At 44.4% G+C, this 22,372-nt stretch overlaps 1 protein-coding gene across 1 annotated transcript in view; it reads left to right on the top strand.

Moving 5' to 3' along the window:
* LOC109880593 (dentin sialophosphoprotein-like) overlaps positions 1-22,372 on the top strand; it is a 42,355-nt gene that overhangs the window by 18,411 nt on the left and 1,572 nt on the right. The window contains exons 3-4 of the mRNA XM_031799983.1: positions 1,644-1,754; positions 19,748-21,364. Coding sequence (XP_031655843.1) covers positions 1,644-1,754; positions 19,748-21,364 — 1,728 coding nt within the window. The remainder of the gene's footprint in view (positions 1-1,643; positions 1,755-19,747; positions 21,365-22,372) is intronic.

The raw sequence follows: 22,372 nt of genomic DNA on the forward strand, positions 1-22,372 counted from the left end.
AGGCTAGGTAAGGTAAGGGATAGGTAAGGTTAGGTAAGACAAGGTGGGTAAGGTAAGGGTAAGAAAGGTAAGGTAAGGTTTAGCTAAGGTAAGGTCATGTAATGTAAGGTAAGGGATACTGCAGGTAAGGTAAGATAAGGGATGGGTAAGATAAGGGAAGGGATGGGTAAGATAAGGGATGGGTAAGATAAGGGAAGGGATGGGTAAGATAAGATAAGGGATGGGTAAGATAAGATAAGGGATGGGTAAGATAAGGGATGGGTAAGATAAGGGAAGGGTAAGATAAGGGAAGGGTAAGATAAGGGCTGGGTAAGATAAGGGAAGGGATGGGTAAGATAAGGGAAGGGATGGGTAAGAAAAGGGATGGGTAAGATAAGGGAAGGGATGGGTAAGATAAGGGAAGGGATGGGTAAGATAAGGAAAGGGTAAGATAAGGGAAGGGATGGGTAAGATAAGGGAAGGGATGGGTAAGATAAGATAAGGGATGGGTAAGATAAGATAAGGGATGGGTAAGATAAGGGATGGGTAAGATAAGGGAAGGGTAAGATAAGGGAAGGGTAAGATAAGGGCTGGGTACGATAAGGGAAGGGATGGGTAAGATAAGGGAAGGGATGGGTAAGATAAGGGAAGGGTAAGATAAGGGAAGGGATGGGTAAGAAAAGGGATGGGTAAGATAAGGGATGGGATGGGTAAGATAAGGGATGGGTAAGATAAGGGCTGGGTAAGATAAGGGAAGGGTAAGATAAGGGAAGGGATGGGTAAGATAAGGGAAGGGAATGGTAAGATAAGGGAAGGGATGGGTAAGATAAGGGATGGGTAAGATAAGGGATGGGTAAGATAAGGGATGGGTAAGATAAGGGATGGGTAAGATTAGGGACCGGTAAGATAAGGGATGGGATGGGTAAGATAAGGGATGGGTAAGATATGGGATGGGTAAGATTAGGGATGGGTAAGATAAGGGATGGTTAAGATTAGGGAAGGGATGGGTAAGATTAGGGAAGGGATGGGTAAGATAAGATAAGATAAGGGTTGGGTAAGATAAGGGATGGGTAAGATAAGGGATGGGTAAAATAAGATAAGGGATGGGTAAGATAAGGGAAGGGATGGGTAAGATAAGGGAAGGGATGGGTAAAATAAGATAAGGGTTGGGTAAGATTAGGTAGGGTAAGGTAGGGTAAGAAAAGAGATAGGAAAGGTTAGGTAAGGAATATATAAGGAATAGGTTAGGTATGATAAGGTAAAGTTAGGTAAAGCTGTTGTACTCAGCTCGTTGGCAGTACCAGTATACAGTTTCAGACATTGCTGTTTGGTTGTTGACTGTTCCTGTTACTATGAAATGAGATTTATATTCACGATGCAAATCACTACAGTATTTACATATTCTTCAGAGGCAGGAAATATAGATCACAGCTTTACCATGAAGTTGTTTACATTGTAAAGCGTTCCTGCATATAGTCTATGTCAATGGAGTGTTGTTCTTCAGCATTGATTTTACAGTAGCTTTATCCACCTGTATTGTAGTCTGTGACTGCTATGCTTGCGTGCTGCCCTTAGTCCTTACGACTGAATTTTTAAATGTTTTATTTACACTTCCTTCGTCTAAATTGTCCTGGTGTGCTTTCCGTCCCCGGTGTAAATTTTAGAACAGAGATTAAGAGTGATCAGGAGAGCCTGAGTGACTCAGTGAGCCCCCTGCTGGCTGGTCTGCAACATCACATGGACGGCAGCACACAACTGGTGGCTGTGCAGAAGAGGTATAACCCGTGTGTAGCCTATTAGTACTGTCCACAGCATGAGGGAGAGTGGGAGACAGAGGGCCTTCAGTGCTTCTTCTCGGTTTGCTGTGTTTGTTGTGAGACAGGGGTTGTGTTCACTAGGCACGGAACTCAAGAAAGACGTCCCGAAACAGAGTGAAACGGAGATTATTATGATGTATTATGATGTATACAGGGCTATATACATTTCCATAGACCAATTTTCTATATTTTATTTAACCTAGTCCTGCATGTTGGAGCTCGAATATATATAAACACTCTGAATCTGAAAGAACTATCTATCTGAACTTGTTCAATAAGAAAAACACTTGTTTTTTTCCACAACGTTTTGAACTGTTTTGCTACAGTGTGCCCTAATGAACACAACCCTGTGGTGGCCTTTCAGACACTGCATGTTTGCAGTGACTGTGAGGTGCTTCAGGGAATTATTTGAAGACGGACTTATTCGTATGTTAGCTCTGCTTTGAAGTTGGTTTGGAGTCTCTTTGTCCGCTGTTGTCTGAGCGGAGTGTGATTGCAGTAATGTGTCACTTCAGGAACATACTATAAGCTCTCTAATAATAATGCATTAAATTGTTCATACGTGTTTAAAACAAGTTATAAACAAGCATTTACATACCTGCAGGTTTAAGTCAAGTGTTAGTGAGGTAATGAGGGAAGCCGAGGTGAATTGTAACAAACTAAATTGGATTTTAGCACTGTAGTACAGACTTTGGTAACACAGACAGAACAGAACAGAACACGACAGAACAGAACACGACAGAACAGAACACGACAGACAGACAGACAGACAGACAGACAGACAGACAGACAGACAGACAGACAGACAGACAGACAGACAGACAGACAGACAGACAGACAGACAGACAGACAGACAGACAGACAGACAGACAGACAGACAGACGAACAGTACAGTACAGTACAGTACAGTCTAGAGAGATGTTGTGTGCATCCTGTTTGGGAAGGAAAGAAATTGAAAGATTTAGAGAAATGAAAGTGGAGGACCTCAGTGACATTTGTAACACAGAAGATCTGTCAAAACCATGACAAGCACTTGGGGTCTCCAGATGCTGCAATAAGTTAAGTTTCAGCTCCATGCGGAGTCTGCCCTACAGAGCTGTAAGGTCTATACTCTACAAGGCAAGCTGCAGCATGCAGTTGTAACATACTCCCTCCACAAACACATGCCTTTGTTGGAATCTGCAAGATTGGCAGCTTGGTAGGACACTTTTGCTGTGATTTCTTTCCTCTCCTCCCCTCATAAAAAAAAAGGGAGTGCCTACCAGGCTGTTGAAGGCATGTAAGGATTGGCCAGAGCAGGCAGGCAGGGCTAGCAGGGAGGTGAGTGGATGGCTTTGTCAAGGAAATGAGATTGAGAGCGCCCGGAGCTGGTCACATGGTTTTACCGTCAGCCAATCACAACGCAGCACCGTAATGATTTGACTTTCTTTGTTGACATTTGCACTTAGACTGATCAGAATGATGTCTTTGAGTTAAATTAATCTCATGACTGCTAAGAATGTTTAATAAAGGTAAAGACTTATTCTATTAAAGGTCGATATTTGTGTTCTTTGCTTCGGTAAAGCCTGTATGTTTTCAAAATGGAGGCTCAGTACAAGGATGAGTCAGTAGGAACATAAACCGGCTAGGATGACAGTACATAGTAAATTCCCCAGTGTTAAATGAACACTGAAAGTGTGGACCCGTATAGACACCGAACTGTGTTGAATTAACACAAACTCAGGCTACCAACTGGTTAGTGTAATGCTTTATTTGCATATTTCCCAGGGTGCCTTGAATTGGTTGGTGACAGAGTTGTTCCATCCATCCTATGGACTTCACCAAGTGAGATCCTAAGTTAATATGTTCTTATTACCAGTTTAATTATTAAACACAATACAATATGTATTTCATAACGCTTTCTTTTAAGGGCTTACAAAAAATATATATACTGAGTTATTTAGATGATCCAACTGCTGGGTCGCAGGTTTTGGGTCACTTCATTGTGTTTGTTTTTTAAAGGTCATGAACAGTCCAAATCCAGTTTTTCAATGAAATAGGGTGTTATTAGGACTGTTCTTAAGGAGATAGGGTGTTATTAGGACTGTTCTTAAGGAGATAGGGTGTTATTAGGACTGTTCTTAAGGAGATAGGGTGTTATTAGGACTGTTCTTAAGGAGATAGGGTGTTATTAGGACTGTTCTTAAGGAGATAGGGTGTTATTAGGACTGTTCTTAAGGAGATAGGGTGTTATTAGGACTGTTCTTAAGGAGATAGGGTGTTATTAGGACTGTTCTCAAGGAGATAGGGTGATATTAGGACTGTTCTTAAGGAGATAGGGTGTTATTAGGACTGTTCTTAAGGAGATAGGGTGTTATTAGGACTGTTCTCAATGAGATAGGGTGTTATTAGGACTGGTCTTAAGGAGATAGGGTGTTATCAAGACTGTTCTTAAGGAGATAGGGTGTTATCAGGACTGTTCTTAAGGAGATAGGGTGTTATTAGGACTGTTCTTAAGGAGATAGGGTGTTATTATGACTGTTCTTAAGGAGATAGGGTGTTATCAAGACTGTTCTTAAGGAGATAGGGTGTTATCAGGACTGTTCTTAAGGAGATAGGGTGTTATTAGGACTGTTCTTAAGGAGATAGGGTGTTATTAGGACTGTTCTTAAGGAGATAGGGTGTTATCAGGACTGTTCTTAAGGAGATAGGGTGTTATCAGGACTGTTCTTAAGGAGATAGGGTGTTATTAGGACTGTTATTAATGAGATAGGGTGTTATTAGGACTGCTCTCAATGAGATAGGGTGTTATTAGGACTGTTCTTAAGGAGATAGGGTGTTATTAGGACTGTTCTTAAGGAGATAGGGTGTTATCAGGAATGTTCCTAAGGAGATAGGGTGTTATTAGGACTGTTCTCAAGGAGATAGGGTGTTATTAGGACTGTTCTTAAGGAGATAGAGTGTTATCAGGACTGTTCTTAAGGAGATAGGGTGTTATTAGGACTGTTCTTAAGGAGATAGGGTGTTATTAGGACTGTTCTTAAGGAGATAGGGGGTTATTAGGACTGTTCTTAAGGAGATAGGGTGTTATTAGGGCTGTTAAGGAGATAGGGTGTTATTAGGACTGTTCTTAAGGAGATAGGGTGTTATTAGGACTGTTCTTAAGGAGATAGGGTGTTATTAGGACTGTTGTGGTGACCTTATTACTGCCACACCGGCGGCCATGAGTCATGACCGCAGTAAAATTAGACGTGAGTCACGGTAATCTCCTTTTATCCCACTTTGGACATGCTTTGGTAGTATCCGACTTGCTACCGACCATCAGGTCCTAATGGCCTGGTACTCAAGGCTCTATTGTCCCTCCATCAGGTTACCTTATGCTACCAGATGTCTTTGGTTATTGGTTACCTTATGCTACAAGAAGTCTTTGGTAATTGGTTATCTTATGCTACAATACGTTTTTGGTAATTTGTTATCTTATTCTACAAGAAGTCTTTGGTAATTGGTTATCTTATGCTACAAGATGTCTTTGGTAATTGGTTATCTTATGCTACAAGATGTCTTTGGTAATTGGTTATCTTATGCTACAAGAAGTCTTTGGTAATTGGTTATCTCATGCTACAAGAAGTCTTTGGTAATTGGTTATCTTATGCTACAAGAAGTCTTTGGTAATTGGTTATCTTATGCTACAAGAAGTCTTTGGTAATTGGTTATCTTATGCTACAAGAAGTCTTTGGTAATTGGTTATCTTATGCTACAAGAAGTCTTTGGTAATTGGTTATCTTATGCTACAAGAAGTCTTTGGTAATTGGTTATCTTATGCTACAAGAAGTCTTTGGTAATTGGTTATCTTATGCTACAAGAAGTATTTGGTAATTGGTTATCTTATGCTACAAGAAGTCTTTGGTAATTGGTTATCTTATGCTACAAGAAGTCTTTGGTAATTGGTTATCTTATGCTACAAGATGTCTTTGGTAATTGGTTATCTTATGCTACAAGAAGTCTTTGGTAATTGGTTACCTTATGCTACAAGAAGTCTTTGGTAATTGGTTACCTTATGCTACAAGAAGTCTTTGGTAATTGGTTACCTTATGCTACAAGAAGTCTTTGGTAATTGGTTACCTTATGCTACAAGAAGTCTTTGGTAATTGGTTACCTTATGCTACAAGAAGTCTTTGGTAATTGGTTACCTTATGCTACAAGAAGTCTTTGGTAATTGGTTACCTTATGCTACAAGAAGTCTTTGGTAATTGGTTACCTTATGCTACAAGAAGTCTTTGGTAATTGGTTACCTTATGCTACAACAAGTCTTTGGTAATTGGTTACCTTATGCTACAAGAAGTCTTTGGTAATTGGTTACCTTATGCTACAACAAGTCTTTGGTTATTGGTTACCTTATGCTACAAGAAGTCTTTGGTTACCTTATGCTACGAGATGTCTTTGGTGATTGGTTACCTTATGCTACAAGAAGCCTTTGGTGATTGGTTACCTTATGCTACGCTTCAAAATGTATATCCAATCAAATCAATAAAACATATTTATAACGCCCTTTTAATTAACAACAGCTGATGTCACAAAGTGCTGTACAGAAACCCAGCCTAAAACCCCAAAGAGCCCTCTTCTTGCTGTGCCAGGTGGAGATTTTAAGAATTATAAGGCCAGCTCTAGGAAGGTTCCAAACTTCTTCAATTTAAGAATGATGAAGCCACTGTGTTCTTGGGGACCTTCAATGCTGGTGTAACGGCGTTCTTCGTTCGTTGAAAGAGAGTCGGACCGAAATGCAGAGTGGTGGTTACTCATGTTTTTAATGAAAAAAGTGACGGTACATGAAATAACGAATAAATACAAAAACAACAAACGGAACGTGAAACCTAATACAGCCTATCTGGTGAAACTACACAGAGACAGGAACAATCACCCACGAAAGACAAAGCGAAACTCAGGCTACCAAATACGGTTCCCAATCAGAGGCAATGAGAAGCACCTGACCCTGATCGAGAACCGCCTCAGGCAGCCAAGCCTACACTCGACACACCCCTAATCAACCACAATCCCAATGCTTACAAAACCCAATACGAATACAACACGTAAACCCCTGTCACACCCTGGCCTGACCAAATATATAACGAAAACACAAAACACTAAGACCAAGGCGTGACAGCTGGAGATAAGTTTTGGTACTCTTCCTCAGATCTGTACCTCAAAACAATCTGGTCTCTGAGCTCCACGGACAATTCCTTCAACCTCGTGGCTTGGTTTTTGCTCTGACATGCACTGTCAACCGTGGAACCTTACATAGACAGGTGTGTGTCTTTCCAAATCATGTCCAATCAATTGAATTTACCATAAGTGGACTCCAATCAAGTTGTAGAAACATCTACAAGGATGATCAATGGAAACAGGATGCACTTGAGTTCAATTTCAAGTCTCATAGCAAAGGGTCTGAATACTTATATAAATACGGTATTTCTCTTTTTATGTTTAATACATTTGCTACAATTTATAAAAACCTGTTTTCGCTTTGTCTTTATGGGGTATTGTGTGTAGATTGCTGCAGATTTTTAAAACTATAATCCATTTCAGAATAAGGCTATAATTTAACAAAATGTGGAACAAGTCAAGGGGTCTGAATACTTTCCGAATGCACTGTTTATACACTGTATTCTAGTCAATGACATCCTATTTAACTATTGCTTTAACTATCCTATCCTACTCTATTCTACAGATACTAAATATTCTATCCACATACTGTTCATAATGTCTATAATGTCTATACATCCCATTACACACACACACACACACACACACACACACACACACACACACACACACACACACACACACACACACACACATATACTCCGGACTTCGACATTTCTTGTCCTAATATTTATTTATTTCCATTCTTTTAGATTTCCGTGTATTGTTGTGAATTGTTCGATGTTACTGCTCTGTTGGAGTTTGGAACACAAGCATTCTGTCCATTAACATCAACAAATATGTGTATGCGTCCAATAATAATTAATATTTCATTTTTTGTTGTTGTTGAAAAAAGTGTTCTTATATTTATTTCTCAAAGCGTTACAATAATGGCAACGGGACTTCTAAGCATATCTTGTCAGCTAAATGAACAAGCCTACAGTCTATGGCTTGGACCATAGCCATATAGCATAGGCCCACAGTAGGCAGTCATATTCCGCTTTTCTGAAATACATTTTCTTAAAATATCAGTATAATTTCTTAAGACTAAAATTAATAATAGATGTATTGATTTATTACATCCCCCCCAAAAAATGTAGATCAGCAGCTTGAAGATGCTAACCATGTTCATGTTAATTACCAGTCAATTATCGTGAGACTGGCCGAACATTTGCCAGCTGACAAAATTTCACGACCACCACAGCCCTAAGGTGACATCACCCTAACTCTCTCAATTTAAAAAGAGCAAGGTTGGTTTGTTGATTCTGGATGATTGAGATATGACCCAGCAGAAGCCTGGAGGTTTGGTTTGGCCACCCCGTGGGAGTAAACATCTGTTCTGTTGAATTGTTATCACATGTTATGGTTGAATCCTGACACTTTCAAAGCTTTAATGAAGCTTTCAGAAGCGCATGAGTTCCTTAAAAGCATATGCAAAATCCAATGTGATACCCCCAATGGGATACCCCAATGGGATACCCCCAATGGGATACCCCCAATGGGATACCCCCAATGGGATACCCCCAATGGGATACCCCAATGGGATACCCCCAATGGGATACCCCCAATGGGATACCCCAATGGCATACCCCCAATGGCATACCCCCAATGTGATACCCCCAATGTGATACCCCAATGTGATACCCCCAATGTGATACCCCAATGTGATACCCCAATGTGATACCCCCAATGTGATACCCCCAATGTGATACCCCAATGGGATACCCCCAATGTGATACCCCCAATGTGATACCCCCAAGGGGATACCCCCAATGTGATACCCCCAAGGTGATACCCCCAAGGGGATACCCCCAATGTGATACCCCCAAGGTGATACCTCCAATGTGATACCCCAATGGGATACACCCAATGGGATACCACCAATGTGATACCCCAATGTGATACCACCAATGTGATACCCCAATGGGATACCCCCAATGGGATACCACCAATGTGATACCCCAATGGGATACCCCCAATGGGATACCACAAATGTGATACCCCCAAGGTGATACCCCCAATGTGATACCCCAATGGGATACCCCCAATGGGATAGTAACCACTTTGTCGCAATATGTCAATAATTATATTAATTATTTTTGTATTAGAATATTTAAACACGCTTGTATGAGTGGTGCTTGTGTAACCGAAATGGCTAGCTAGTTAGCGGGGTGCGAGCTAATAGCATTTCAAACGTCACTCGCTCTGAGAATTGGAGTAGCAAGGGCTTTTGTGGAGCGGTGGGTAACGATGCTTCCAGGGTGGCTGTTGTCGATCTGTGCAGAGGATCCTTGCTTCTGTCTGGAATTTGACTTGGTTAATTTGTGCTGCTATAACAGTTATAGCTCAACAGTTATAGCAGCACAAATGAACCAAGTCACCTGACCAGGGGTGAGGAGAGGGACTGTTATAGCAGCACAAAATAAGTCAAATTCCGGGTAGGCACTTCCGACGGAGGCAAAACTGTTCCACTTGCACCCTGCTCTGGTGCTCCAGGGCCTTCCCTGCTGCTCTGCTGCTCTGGTGCTCCAGGTCCTTCCCTGCTGCTCTGGTGCTCTGGTGCTCCAGGTCCTTCCCTGCTGCTCTGCTGCTCTGCTGCTCTGGTGCTCCAGGTCCTTCCCTGCTGCTCTGGTGCTCCAGGTCCTTCCCTGCTGCTCTGCTGCTCTGGTGCTCCAGGTCCTTCCCTGCTGCTCTGGTGCTCCAGGTCCTTCCCTGCTGCTCTGCTGCTCTGCTGCTCTGGTGCTCCAGGTCCTTCCCTGCTGCTCTGGTGCTCCAGGTCCTTCCCTGCTGCTCTGCTACTCTGGTGCTCCAGGTCCTTCCCTGCTGCTCTGGTGCTCCAGGTCCTTCCCTGCTGCTCTGGTGCTCCAGGTCCTTCCCTGCTGCTCTGGTGCCCTGGTGTTCCAGGTCCTTCCCTGCTGCTCTGCTAAAAAACACTCTGTGCTCACAGGAAGAGAAAAAACAACTACTGCTCCAAATTTGCGCCATTCATTAAAACCACAATCGCACCAACGTCCATCTGTTCCTGTGACTACCTGGACTTGGTTTTGAAGTATTGAAACCAAACCATTTGATTTGAAGTATTTTACTTAAACATGTGACTAACAGGTGACTGTAAGAAGCACTCATCATTTTCAAATAGGCTACATGTCATATTAAACAGCTCTAAATAGGTCAGGAGCCAGACAGGGACATTAACTACGAAGGAAATGAAATGAATTATTTATGCTACATTATTTCTATTATTTCAAGGCTATAGCCTACAAAGAAAGACATTGTGAAACATTGGCGAGAGCGACACAGTAGCCTGACAGGGTCATTATTAGCTCTCAGCATTTCAACAACATTTAGTTCCATTAAGTCATTATAGTCTATAAATTACGCATATAGGCTGTGACTTACTTAGAATTAAATACAAATTAAACGAGAGGGAAAAAAAAGCCTTATTAGGCTCAGTCTAAAGTGCCTTTAAAAAAAATTCTGGGAAAATGAGTTTGGCCAGAGTCTGTGGCTTGAGGCTCATACGATGGTTCCTGTAGAGCAGACTAGCAGCGGAGTATATCCTCGTTGTGTTTTCTGGGCCACTGGGGATGCTAAACACCTTTCTGGCTACTCTTGAGTTATTTTTCTATAGGTAGGCCTTAAGGTTTTTAGGTCAAATCATTGGGGCGGCAGGGTGGTTAGAGCGTTTGGACTAGTAACCGAGAGGTTGCAAGATCCTATCCCCCGAGCTGACAAGGTCCTTCTGCCCATGAACAAGGCAATTAACCCACTGTTCCACGGTAGGCCATCATTGAAACGAAGAATTTGTTCTTAACTGACTTAACTGGTTAAATAAAGGTTAAATAAAGGTTAAATAAAGGTTAAATAAAGGTTAAATAAAGGTTAAATAAAGGTTAAATAAAGGTTAATTAAAGGTTAAATAAAGGTTAAATAAAGGTTAAATAAAGGTTAAATAAATGTTAATTAAAGGTTAAATAAAGGTTAAATAAAGGTTAAATAAAGGTTAAATAAAGGTTAAATAAAAACCAATGGTGTTATCAAAACGGAAAGCTCCTTGGAAAGGATCAATAATAATAATCCAGGTTTATTATATTATTATATTTATTTACTCTATAGATAATACAACAAAACATGTATGAAACTTTCAAGAGATTTGATTTTTAGTTTATAAATATTTTTGCTACAATGACACAAATCAAATCAAATGTATTTCTATAGCCCTTCGTACATCAGCTGATATCTCAAAGTGCTGTACAGAAACCCAGCCTAAAACCCCAAACAGCAAGCAATGCAGGTGTGTGAAGCACGGTGGCTAGGAAAAACTAGCTAGAAAGGCTAAAACCTAGGAAGAAACCTAGAGAGGAACCAGGCTCTGAGGGGTGGACAGTCCTCTTCTGGCTGTGCCGGGTGGAGATTATAATGTTCATAAATGACCAGCATGGTCGTATAATAATAAGGCAGAACAGTTGAAACTGGAGCAGCAGCACGGCCAGGTGGACTGGGGACAGCAAGGAGTCATCATGTCAGGTAGTTAGCTTAGCTTTCTACCCACCTGGTTCCTGTCTGTTATCATGTGCACGTAGTAAGTACACCATCATTGCTTTCAGGACAGGTGTCTTTTCATATTCCACAATGATTCTTTAGTTGTGGACATTACATCACCACACTCCCTCTCTTGCTCTTGGTTCCTCCTCATCTTTTGTAAGTCACCTTGGCTTTTTCACCTGTGTGTTTTTATCAGTTTCTTTAATGAAAATATTTAGTAAAACTCCATGACAGTAGCTGAAGCAAGGGGCTATAGCAGCATACGAGTAGGCTACAGATGCACGCTGGGCCGGGTATACCCTGAGCTCGTCAGGTGAGCGCTACTGGAGAAAAATAGGAGCGGGAGAGAAGGCCTACGCTCCAACCTTCGGGAATCTCACTCCATGCTCCAGTCAAATTGGGCAAGCTTCTCTCCAGCTCGGCTCCACTCACATACTCTGAGCCTAGCAGTTAATCGCATTGGGCCAGTAACCGGAAAGTTGCTGGTTCGAATTCCCCAGGTAACAATTATGCAGATGTGCCCTTGAGCAAGGCACTTAACCCTAATTGCTCCTGTAAGTCGCTCTGGATAAGAGCGTCTGCTAAATTATGTGAATGTAAATTGCGTTAGTACCTATTGTCTACTGCCCAGGATCCCTGCACTCATCATGGGTGGCAGGTAGCTGGTTGGGCCAGTAACCGAAAGGTTGCTGGACCAAATCCCTGAGCTGACAAGGTAAAAACCTGTCGTTCTTCCCCCTGAGCAAGGCAGTTAACCCACTGTTCCCCGGGCGCCGAAGACCTGGATGTCAATTATGGCAGCCTCCCGCACCTCTCTGATTCAGAGGGGTTGGGTTAAATGCGGAAGACACAGTTGAATGCATTCCCTTTCATGAAACATGATGACTCAGTCAGTACAAAAACAAAAGAGCAATGTTGCTCTGTGGCTGGCTATGATATCAGGGCTGATACAAAGTGACTGTCTTAATGCATTGTGTCCAGTGTCCCTACAGTGACTCAGGAAAACAAATAGGCAGTGCTGCTGTGGTGGCTATAATATCAGGAGAAATGAGGGGAACCAAGACTGTACTGTAAAAACAAAAGCATTGATTTAACAGACAATTGTAAGGTAACAAGCTGCATTAGGCTTGAGTTTACACAACATTTGGGCATATAGTTGAACCAACATACAGTGGGGCAAAAAAGTATTTAGTCAGCCACCAATTGTGCAAGTTTTCCCACTTAAAAAGATGAGAGAGGCCTGTAATTTTCATCATAGGTACACTTCAACTATGACAGACAAAATGAGGGAAAACATTGTAGGATTGTTAATGAATTTATTTGCAAATTATGGTGGAAAATAAACATTTGGTCACCTACAAACAAGCAAGATTTCTGGCTCTCACAGACCTGTAACTTCTTCTTTAAGAGGCTCCTCTGTCCTCCACTTGTTACCTGTATTAATGGCACCTGTTTGAACTTGTTATCAGTATAAAAGACACCTGTCCACAACCTCAAACAGTCACACTCCAAACTCCACTATGGCCAAGACCAAAGAGATGTCAAAGGACACCAGAAACAAAATTGTAGACCTGCACCAGGCTGGGAAGACTGAATCTGCAATAGGTAAGCAGCTTGGTTTGAAGAAATCAACTGTGGGAGCAATTATTAGGAAATGGAAGACATACAAGACCACTGATAATCTCCCTCGATCTGGGGCTCCACGCAAAATCTTTCCCCGTGGGGTCAAAATGATCACAAGAACGGTGAGCAAAAATCCCAGAACCACACGGGGGGACCTAGTGAATGACCTGCAGAGAACTGGGACCAAAGTAACAAAGCCTACCATCAGTAACACACTACGCTGCAGGGACTCAAATCCTGCAGTGCCAGACATGTCCCCCTGCTTAAGGCAATACATGTCCAGGCCCGTCTGAAGTTTGCTAGAGAGCATTTGGATGATCCAGAAGAAGATTGGGAGAATGTCATATGGTCAGATGAAACCAAAATATAACTTTTTGGTAAAAACTCAACTCATCGTGTTTGGAGGACAAAGAATGATGAGTTGCATCCAAAGAACACCATACCTACTGTGAAGCATGGGGGTGGAAACATCATGCTTTGGGGCTGTTTTTCTGCAATGGGACCAGGACAAATGATCCGTGTAAAGGAAAGAATGAATGGGGCCATGTATCGTGAGATTTTGAGTGAAAACCTCCTTCCATCAGCAAGGCCATTGAAGATGAAACGTGGCTGGGTCTTTCAGCATGACAATGATCCCAAACACACCGCCCGGGCAATGAAGGAGTGGCTTCGTAAGAAGCATTTCAAGGTCCTGGAGTGGCCTAGCCAATCTCCAGATCTCAACCCCATAGAAAATCTTTGGAGGGAGTTGAAAGTCCGTGTTGCCCAGCAACAGCCCCAAAACATCACTGCTCTAGAGGAGATCTGCATGGAGGAATGGGCCAAAATACCAGCAATAGTCTGTGAAAACCTTGTGAAGACTTACAGAAAACGTTTGACCTCTGTAATTGCCAACAAAGGGTATATAACAAAGTATTGAGATAAACTTTTGTTAATGACCAAATACTTATCTTCCACCATAATTTGCAAATAAATTCATAAAAAATCCTACAATGTGATTTTCGGTATTTTTTTTCTAATTTTGTCTGTCATAGTTGAAGTGTACCTATGATGGAAATTATAGGCCTCTCTCATATTTTTAAGTGGGAGAATTTGCACAATTGGTGGCTGACTAAATACTTTTTTGCCCACTGTACATTCTCAAGTTGAATTGTATGTTCACTCAATTTAGAATTTTAGATTGAGTGAAATTACAATTCAACTTAGAATTTATTCTACCTTATTTGCATATTTTCCAGTGTGAAATGAAACTCTTTACGTCAATACATAATGACGTTTCTTTTTGAGGGCCTAGTTACACCCCAGAGCAGTGGTCTGAAACTCCTGGTTTACAGGCCACATCAAACCTGCAAGTAAAATTATGCTGGCTTGCAAAGTAGTGTGTAATTCCTATCGGAATCCAGCCAGGGTGGGGATAGTCAGCCAGGGTGGGGAGGATAGTCAGCCAGGGAGGGGAGGATTGTCAGCCAGGTTGGGGATAGTCAGCCAGGGTGGGGATAGTCAGCCAGGTAGAGGAGGATAGTCAGCCAGGGTGGGGATAGTCAGCCAGGGTGGGGAGGATAGTCAGCCAGGGTGAGGAGGACAGTCAGCCAGGGTGGGGAGGATAGTCAGCCAGGGTGAGGAGGACAGTCAGCCAGGGTGGGGAGGATAGTCAGCCAGGGTGGGGAGGATAGTCAGCCAGGGTGGGGAGGATAGTCAGCCAGGGTGGGGAGGATAGTCAGCCAGGGTGGGGAGGATAGTCAGCCAGGGTGGGGATAGTCAGCCGGGGTGGGGAGGATAGTCAGCCAGGGTGGGGAGGATAGTCAGCCAGGGTGGGGAGGATAGTCAGCCAGGGTGGGGAGGATAGTCAGCCAGGTAGAGGAGGATAGTCAGCCAGGTAGAGGAGGATAGTCAGCCAGGGTGGGGAGGACAGTCAACCAGGGTGGGGAGGATAGTCAGCCAGGTTGAGGAGGATAGTCAGGCAGGGTGAGGAGGATAGTCAGGCAGGGTGGGGAGGATAGTCAGCCAGGTTGAGGATAGTCAGCCAGGTTGAGGATAGTCAGCAAGGGTGGGGAGGATAGTCAGCCAGGTTGAGGATAGTCAGCCAGGGTGGGGATAGTCAGCCAGGGTGGGGATAGTCAGCCAGGGTGGGGAGGATAGTCAGCCAGGTTGAGGATAGTCAGCCAGGGTGGGGATAGTCAGCCAGGTTGAGGATAGTCAGCCAGGGTGGGGATAGTCAGCCAGGGTGGGGATAGTCAGCCAGGGTGGGGATAGTCAGCCAGGGTGGGGATAGCATTGAGTGTTTTTGAGCAATCATACTGCAAATAATACACAGTTTGTTTATTCAACATATAATTGCAAGACAGCCAGCTATAATAGGAACGTGAGTTAGCTCAACATTTGGGCATATAGCTTGACCCCCCAAAAAACACTAATTTGTCATTTTACTCAACACACTTTTATACATTCAGCTCACTGTGAGCAAAGTTTGTTGAGTGAACAAATATTCACACATTAGCTTAACTTCTTGTCCTGAAGTCCAGCCAATCACAGAATAACACTGATTAAACAATTAGTTAAGTTGACTTTGTTACAGTGTGTATTATTGCATGGTGTCAGGTAGCTTCTACCCAGTGTCTACTGCTGAGTCCATCACTGAATAGTCCATCACTGCCTAGTCCATCACTGCCCAGTGTCTACTGCCAAGTCTATCACTGCCTAGTCCATCACTGCCTAGTCCATCACTGCCCAGTGTATACTGCCTAGTCCATCACTGCCTAGTCCATCACTGCCCAGTGTCTACTGCCGAGTCCATCACTGCCTAGTCCATCACTGCCTAGTCCATCACTGCCTAGTCCATCACTGCCTAGTCCATCACTTCCTAGTCCATCACTGCCTAGTCCATCACTTCCTAGTCCATCACTGCCCAGTGTCTACTGCCTAGTCCATCACTGCCTAGTCCATCACTTCCTAGTCCATCACTGCCCAGTGTCTACTGCCTAGTCCATCACTGCCTAGTCCATCACTGCCTCAGTGTCTACTGCCTAGTCCATCACTGTCCAGTGTCTACTGCCTAGCCCATCACTGCCCAGTGTCTACTGCCTAGCCCATCACTGCCCAGTGTCTACTGCCTAGTCCATCACTGCCCAGTCCATCACTTCCCAGTCATCACTGCCTATTCCATCACTGCCTAGTCCATCACTGCCCAGTCCATCACTGCCTAGTCCATCACTGCCTAGTCCATCACTGCCCAGTCCATCACTGCCCAGTCCATCACTTCCTAGTCCATCACTGCCTAGTCCATCACTGCCTAGTCCATCACTGCCCAGTGTCTACTGTCTAGTCCATCACTGTCCAGTGTCTACTGCCTAGCCCATCACAGCCCAGTGTCTACTGCCTAGTCCATCACTGCCCAGTCCATCACTGCCCAGTCCATCACTGCCCAGTCCATCACTGCCTATTCCATCACTGCCTAGTCCATCACTGCCTAGTCCATCACTGCCCAGTCCATCACTGCCTAGTCCATCACTTCCTAGTCCATCACTGCCCAGTGTCTACTGCCTCGTCCATCACTGCCTAGTCCATCACTGCCTAGTCCATCACTGCCCAGTCCATCACTGCCTAGTCCATCACTGCCTAGTCCATCACTGCCCAGTGTCTACTGCCCAGTCCATCACTGCCCAGTCCATCACTGCCTAGTCCATCACTTCCTAGTCCATCACTGCCCAGTGTCTACTGCCTAGTCCATCACTTCCTAGTCCATCACTGCCCAGTGTCTACTGCCTAGTCCATCACTGCCCAGTCCATCACTGCCCAGTCCATCACTGCCCAGTCCATCACTGCCTATTCCATCACTGCCTAGTCCATCACTGCCTAGTCCATCACTGCCCAGTCCATCACTGCCTAGTCCATCACTTCCTAGTCCATCACTGCCTAGTCCATCACTGCCCAGTCCATCACTGCCTAGTCCATCCCTGCCTAGTCCATCACTGCCCAGTGTCTACTGCCTCGTCCATCACTGCCTAGTCCATCACTGCCTAGTCCATCACTGCCGAGTCCATCACTGCCTAGTCCATCACTGCCTAGTCCATCACTGCCCAGTGTCTACTGCCTAGTCCATCACTGCCCAGTCCATCACTGCCCAGTCCATCACTGCCCAGTCCATCACTGCCCAGTCCATCACTGCCTAGTCCATCACTTCCTAGTCCATCACTGCCCAGTGTCTACTGCCTAGTCCATCACTTCCTAGTCCATCACTGCCCAGTCCATCACTGCCCAGTGTCTACTGCCTAGTCCATCACTTCCTAGTACATCACTTCCTAGTCCATCACTGCCCAGTGTCTACTGCCTAGTCCACTTATTATTCCTAGTGCACTATATAGGGAATAGGGTGCCAGTCCTGGTCAAAAGTAGTGCACTATATAGGGAATAGGCAGACATGTACTTGGCAGTGTCCAGTGACCCTGGCTACAATGACTCAGCAGCAATGATTCAGCCATTCAGCAAACCAATGAAGAGGTTTATTATGGCTTCCTGTCCTCTCCTGCTCACCCACTGGCTTTAACGAGGGTAGATGATGGAGGACAGGACGTGTCTCTGAATGCTAAGTGACCACCGTAGAAAACAATAATGACATCGCCTTTCTTTATGAGTGAACACTCTGTTTCCTGCTCTCTGATTTACGAGAAAATAACCTTTTGGGCTGCATCCTAAATGGCACCCTATTCCCTAAATAGTGCACTACTTTTAACCAGAACTGGCACCCTATTCCCTATAGAGTGCACTACTTTAACCAGAACTGGCACCCTATTCCCTATATGGAGCACTACTTTTACCAGAACTGGCACCCTATTCCCTATATGGAGCACTACTTTAACCAGAACTGGCACCCTATTCCCTATATGGAGCACTACTTTAACCAGAACTGGCACCCTATTCCCTTTAGAGTGCACTACTTTAACCAGAACTGGCACCCTATTCCCTATAGAGTGCACTACTTTAACCAGAACTGGCACCCTATTCCCTATAGAGTGCACTACTTTTAACCAGAACTGGCACCCTATTCCCTATAGAGTGAACTACTTTAACCAGAACTGGTACCCCATTTCCTAAATAGTGCATAGAGGACCCAGAGCAGTGCACTATGTAAGGAATAGGATGCCATTTGGGATGCAGTTATTATCTTTAAGATACCAGTGGTGTACTCTAAACCATTATCTATAAGATACCAGTTGTGTAGTCTAAACCATTATCTTTTAGATACCAATTGTGTCTCTAAACCATTATCGTTAAGATACTTGTTGTGTACTCTAAACCATTATCTATAAGATACCAGTTGTGTACTCTAAACCATTATCGTTAAGATACTTGTTGTGTACTCTAAACCATTTTCTATAAGATACCAGTTGTGTACTCTAAACCATTATCTTTTAGATACCAATTGTGTCTCTAAACCATTCTCTATAAGATACCAGTTGTGTAGTCTAAACCATTATCTTTAAGATACCAGTTGTGTAGTCTAACCCATTATCTATAAGATACCAGTTGTGTACTCTAAACCATTATCTTTAAGATTCCAGTTGTGTACTGTAAACCATTATCTTTAAGATACCAGTTGTGTACTGTAAACCATTATCTTTAAGATACCAGTTGTGTACTCTAAACCATTATCTTTTAGATACCAATTGTGTCTCTAAACCATTATCGTTAAGATACCAGTTGTGTAGTCTAAACCATTTTCTATAAGATACCTGTTGTGTACTCTAAAGCATTATCTATAAGATACCAGTTGTGTAGTCTAACCCATTATCTATAAGATATCAGTTGTGTAGTCTAAACCATTATCTTTAAGATACCAGTTGTGTACTGTAACCCGTTATCTTTAAGATACCAGTTGTGTACTTTAAACCATTATCTTTAAGATACCAGTTGTGTACTCTAAACCATTATCTATAAGATACCAGGTGTGTACTCTAAACCATTGTTTTGACTGAGTTATGCATCTGGTTGTGTTAAGTGAATGCTCTTATTTTATGCAGTCTGGCTATTCATTTTATAACATTTCTGAATGCAGTGCTCTGTACAATGTACAGATTATAGTGCAGTGTTGTGTATAGGTGCAGTGTGCAGTGCATGTGTGCTGTGTACAGATTGCAGTGCAGTACCTGTGTGCTGTGTGCAGATTGCAGTGCAGTACCTGTGTGCTGTGTGCAGATTGCAGTGCAGTACCTGTGTGCTGTGTGCAGATTGCAGTGCAGTACCTGTGTGCTGTGTGCAGATTGCAGTGCAGTACCTGTGTGCTGTGTGCAGATTGCAGTGCAGTACCTGTGTGCTGTGTGCAGATTACAGTGCAGTACCTGTGTGCTGTGAGCAGATTGCAGTGCAGTACCTGTGTGCTGTGTGCAGATTGCAGTAACTGTGTATGGAGTTGAGACTTGCCCCTGCTCGGCGTGTGCTATGCGTTTTCTGTAGCATCATGGAATGGACAGCTGTTTTGATGACCAGTTCCCAGTAACTAACTCTATCTCCCTGCCCACCTTCCTATCCGGCTGGGGTCACCCACCCAACCCCACTCCACCCTCCTGCCCGGGTGGTCCCCATATACCCCACCCCACCCTGGACCTCAGGCATCCCGGCCATGCTGACCTAGTTCCCACAGACATCCGTACCCCTCCTTCCCCCAAACCTACTGCCAAGCCCATGGAGGGTGCCTTATCCCCACCCCTTCTGCCCCCGTCTCCAGCTCTGTCCCTGGAGAGGGTCCCAGCCCTGCCGATTGCCCCGCCCGTTGAAGGTGCCCCATTCCTGTGCCCACCCCTCCCAGCACTATCTTCCCTACCGTTGTCCCAAGCCCAGTCTACTAGTATGCCCATGCAGAGTGCTCCACCTCTCACACCCCTGTCCCCTGCCATGCTGCTTGAGCAGGAGCTGCTCCAGGCCTTCCAGGAATACGAGGAAGAAATGGCCTCTCTGAGCATACCAGACCTCCGTGTCTCTGAGGCCAGTGGTCAATGCCCACCTGTGGGCCTTCTGCCCAAATATTCAGTCCACTATGAGGAAGAGGAAGGAAGAAGGGATACGGGAGGAGGAGTGACTGTTACTGTTCCCAAGGACGCAGAGTCATCTTCTCCATCGCCACGGATACGACCACCACCTCCCCTACTTGTGATCCAACCAGGATACCGCGGCAACGACAACAACGACAACGGTGAAAATGGCAACGAGGAAGCACAGTGTGGAAACAGTGACACATCAACAAGTCAGAGGGTCACAGCCTATACCGAAGGGTTCAGTTTCAGAAGTTACCTTCTGGGAAATAATAAGAAACCAGTTGAAGAGAGCGCAGCCAAAGAGGCTGAACAAGAGGAAAGCACATTACAACTGTTTGAGAGAATGGCTAGAGAGGCAGAGGCAGAGATTCACTCCAAAAAAAAGGCAGATGCACTGAAGGAAACAGACACTCAGATGCAATTGGACTCGACAACAGATGCAGATGTATTTAAAGAGACCCTGATAAGTCCAGAGTCTGTGGAGCAGAGAGAGCAGGCAGAGAGAGCAGAGCTACTGATAGGTCTAGCAGTAGGGTCTAAAACAGACCAGCTGACAGCACAAAACACCTCAGAAGAGACTAAGGCAGACTCACAGGCACAGTCCAAGCAGGCTGAGTCAAAGCAGGCACAGTCCAAGCAGGCTGAGTCAAAGCAGGCACAGTCCAAGCAGGCTGAGTCCAAGCAGGCTGAGTCCAAGCAGGCTGAGACCAAGCAGTCTGAGTCCAAGCAGGCTGAGTCCAAGCAGGCACAGTCCAAGCAGACTGAGTCCAAGCAGGCTGAGTCCAAGCAGGCTGAGTCCAAGCAGGCTGAGTCCAAGCAGGCACAGTCCAAGCAGGCACAGTCCAAGCAGGCTGAGACCAAGCAGGCTGAGTCCAAGCAGGCTGAGTCCAAGCAGGCACAGTCCAAGCAGGCACAGTCCAAGCAGGCTGACTCACAGGCTGAGTCCAAGCAGGCTGAGTCCAAGCAGGCACAGTCCAAGCAGGCTGAGTCCAAGCAGGCTGAGTCCAAGCAGATAGAGTCAACACTACATTATGATATCAAGTTAGGCATGGAGAAAAAGACAAACTCACAGAAAAAGAGGAGGAAAAAGAAAACAGGCAAAGTCTCAGAGTCACAGCTAGAGTCAAAGAGAGAGACACAGACAGAGTCAAAGCTAGAGTCAAAGAGAGAGACACAGACAGAGACAAATACAGAGTCAAAGCCAGAGACACAAACAGAGACAAAGCCAAAGACAGAGACAAAGCCAAAGACAGAGACAAAGCCAAAGACAGAGACAAAGCCAAAGCCAAAGACACAGACAGAGACAGAGACAAAGCCAGAGACAAAGCCGGAGACAATGCCGGAGACACAGACGGAGACAGAGATGGAGACACAGACAGAGTCAAAGCCAGAGACACAGACAGAGTCAAAGCCAGAGACACAGACAAGGACAGAGTCAAAGCCAGAGACAGCAACAAAGACAGAGTCAAAGCCAGAGACACATACTCAGACAGAGTCAAAGCCAGAGTCACAGACAGAGACAAAGACAGAGTCAAAGCCAGAGACACAGACACAGACAAAGCCAAACACACAGACAGAGACAAAGACAGAGTCAAAGCCAGAGACACATACACAGACAGAGTCAGAGACACAGACAAAGCCAGAGACAGAGACCGAGTCAAAGCCAGAGACACAACCAAAGATACAGACAGAGTCAAAGCCAGAGACACAGACACAGACAGAGACAGAGACAAAGACAGAGTCAAAGCCAGAGATACAGACAGAGTCAAAGCCAGAGACACAGACAGAGACAAAGACAGAGTCAAAGCCAGAGACACAACCAAAGATACAGACAGAGTCAAAGCCAGAGACACAGAAAGAGACAAAGACAGAGTCAAAGCCAGAGATACAGACACAGATAGAGTCAACGCCAGAGTCACAGACAGAGACAGAGACAAAGACAGAGTCAAAGCCAGAGATACAGACAGAGTCAAAGCCAGAGACACAGACAGAGACAAAGACAGAGTCAAAGCCAGAGACACAACCAAAGATACAGACAGAGTCAAAGCCAGAGTCACAGAAAGAGACAAAGACAGAGTCAAAGCCAGAGACAGCGACAAAGACAAAGACAATGCCAGTGACACAGACACAGACAGAGACAAAGCCAGAGACACATACACAGACAGAGTCAAAACCAGAGTCACAGACAGAGTCAAAGCTAGA

Source organism: Oncorhynchus kisutch, linkage group LG20, assembly GCF_002021735.2.
Source record: "Oncorhynchus kisutch isolate 150728-3 linkage group LG20, Okis_V2, whole genome shotgun sequence".
In the NCBI taxonomy this organism is placed as follows: domain Eukaryota; kingdom Metazoa; phylum Chordata; class Actinopteri; order Salmoniformes; family Salmonidae; genus Oncorhynchus; species Oncorhynchus kisutch.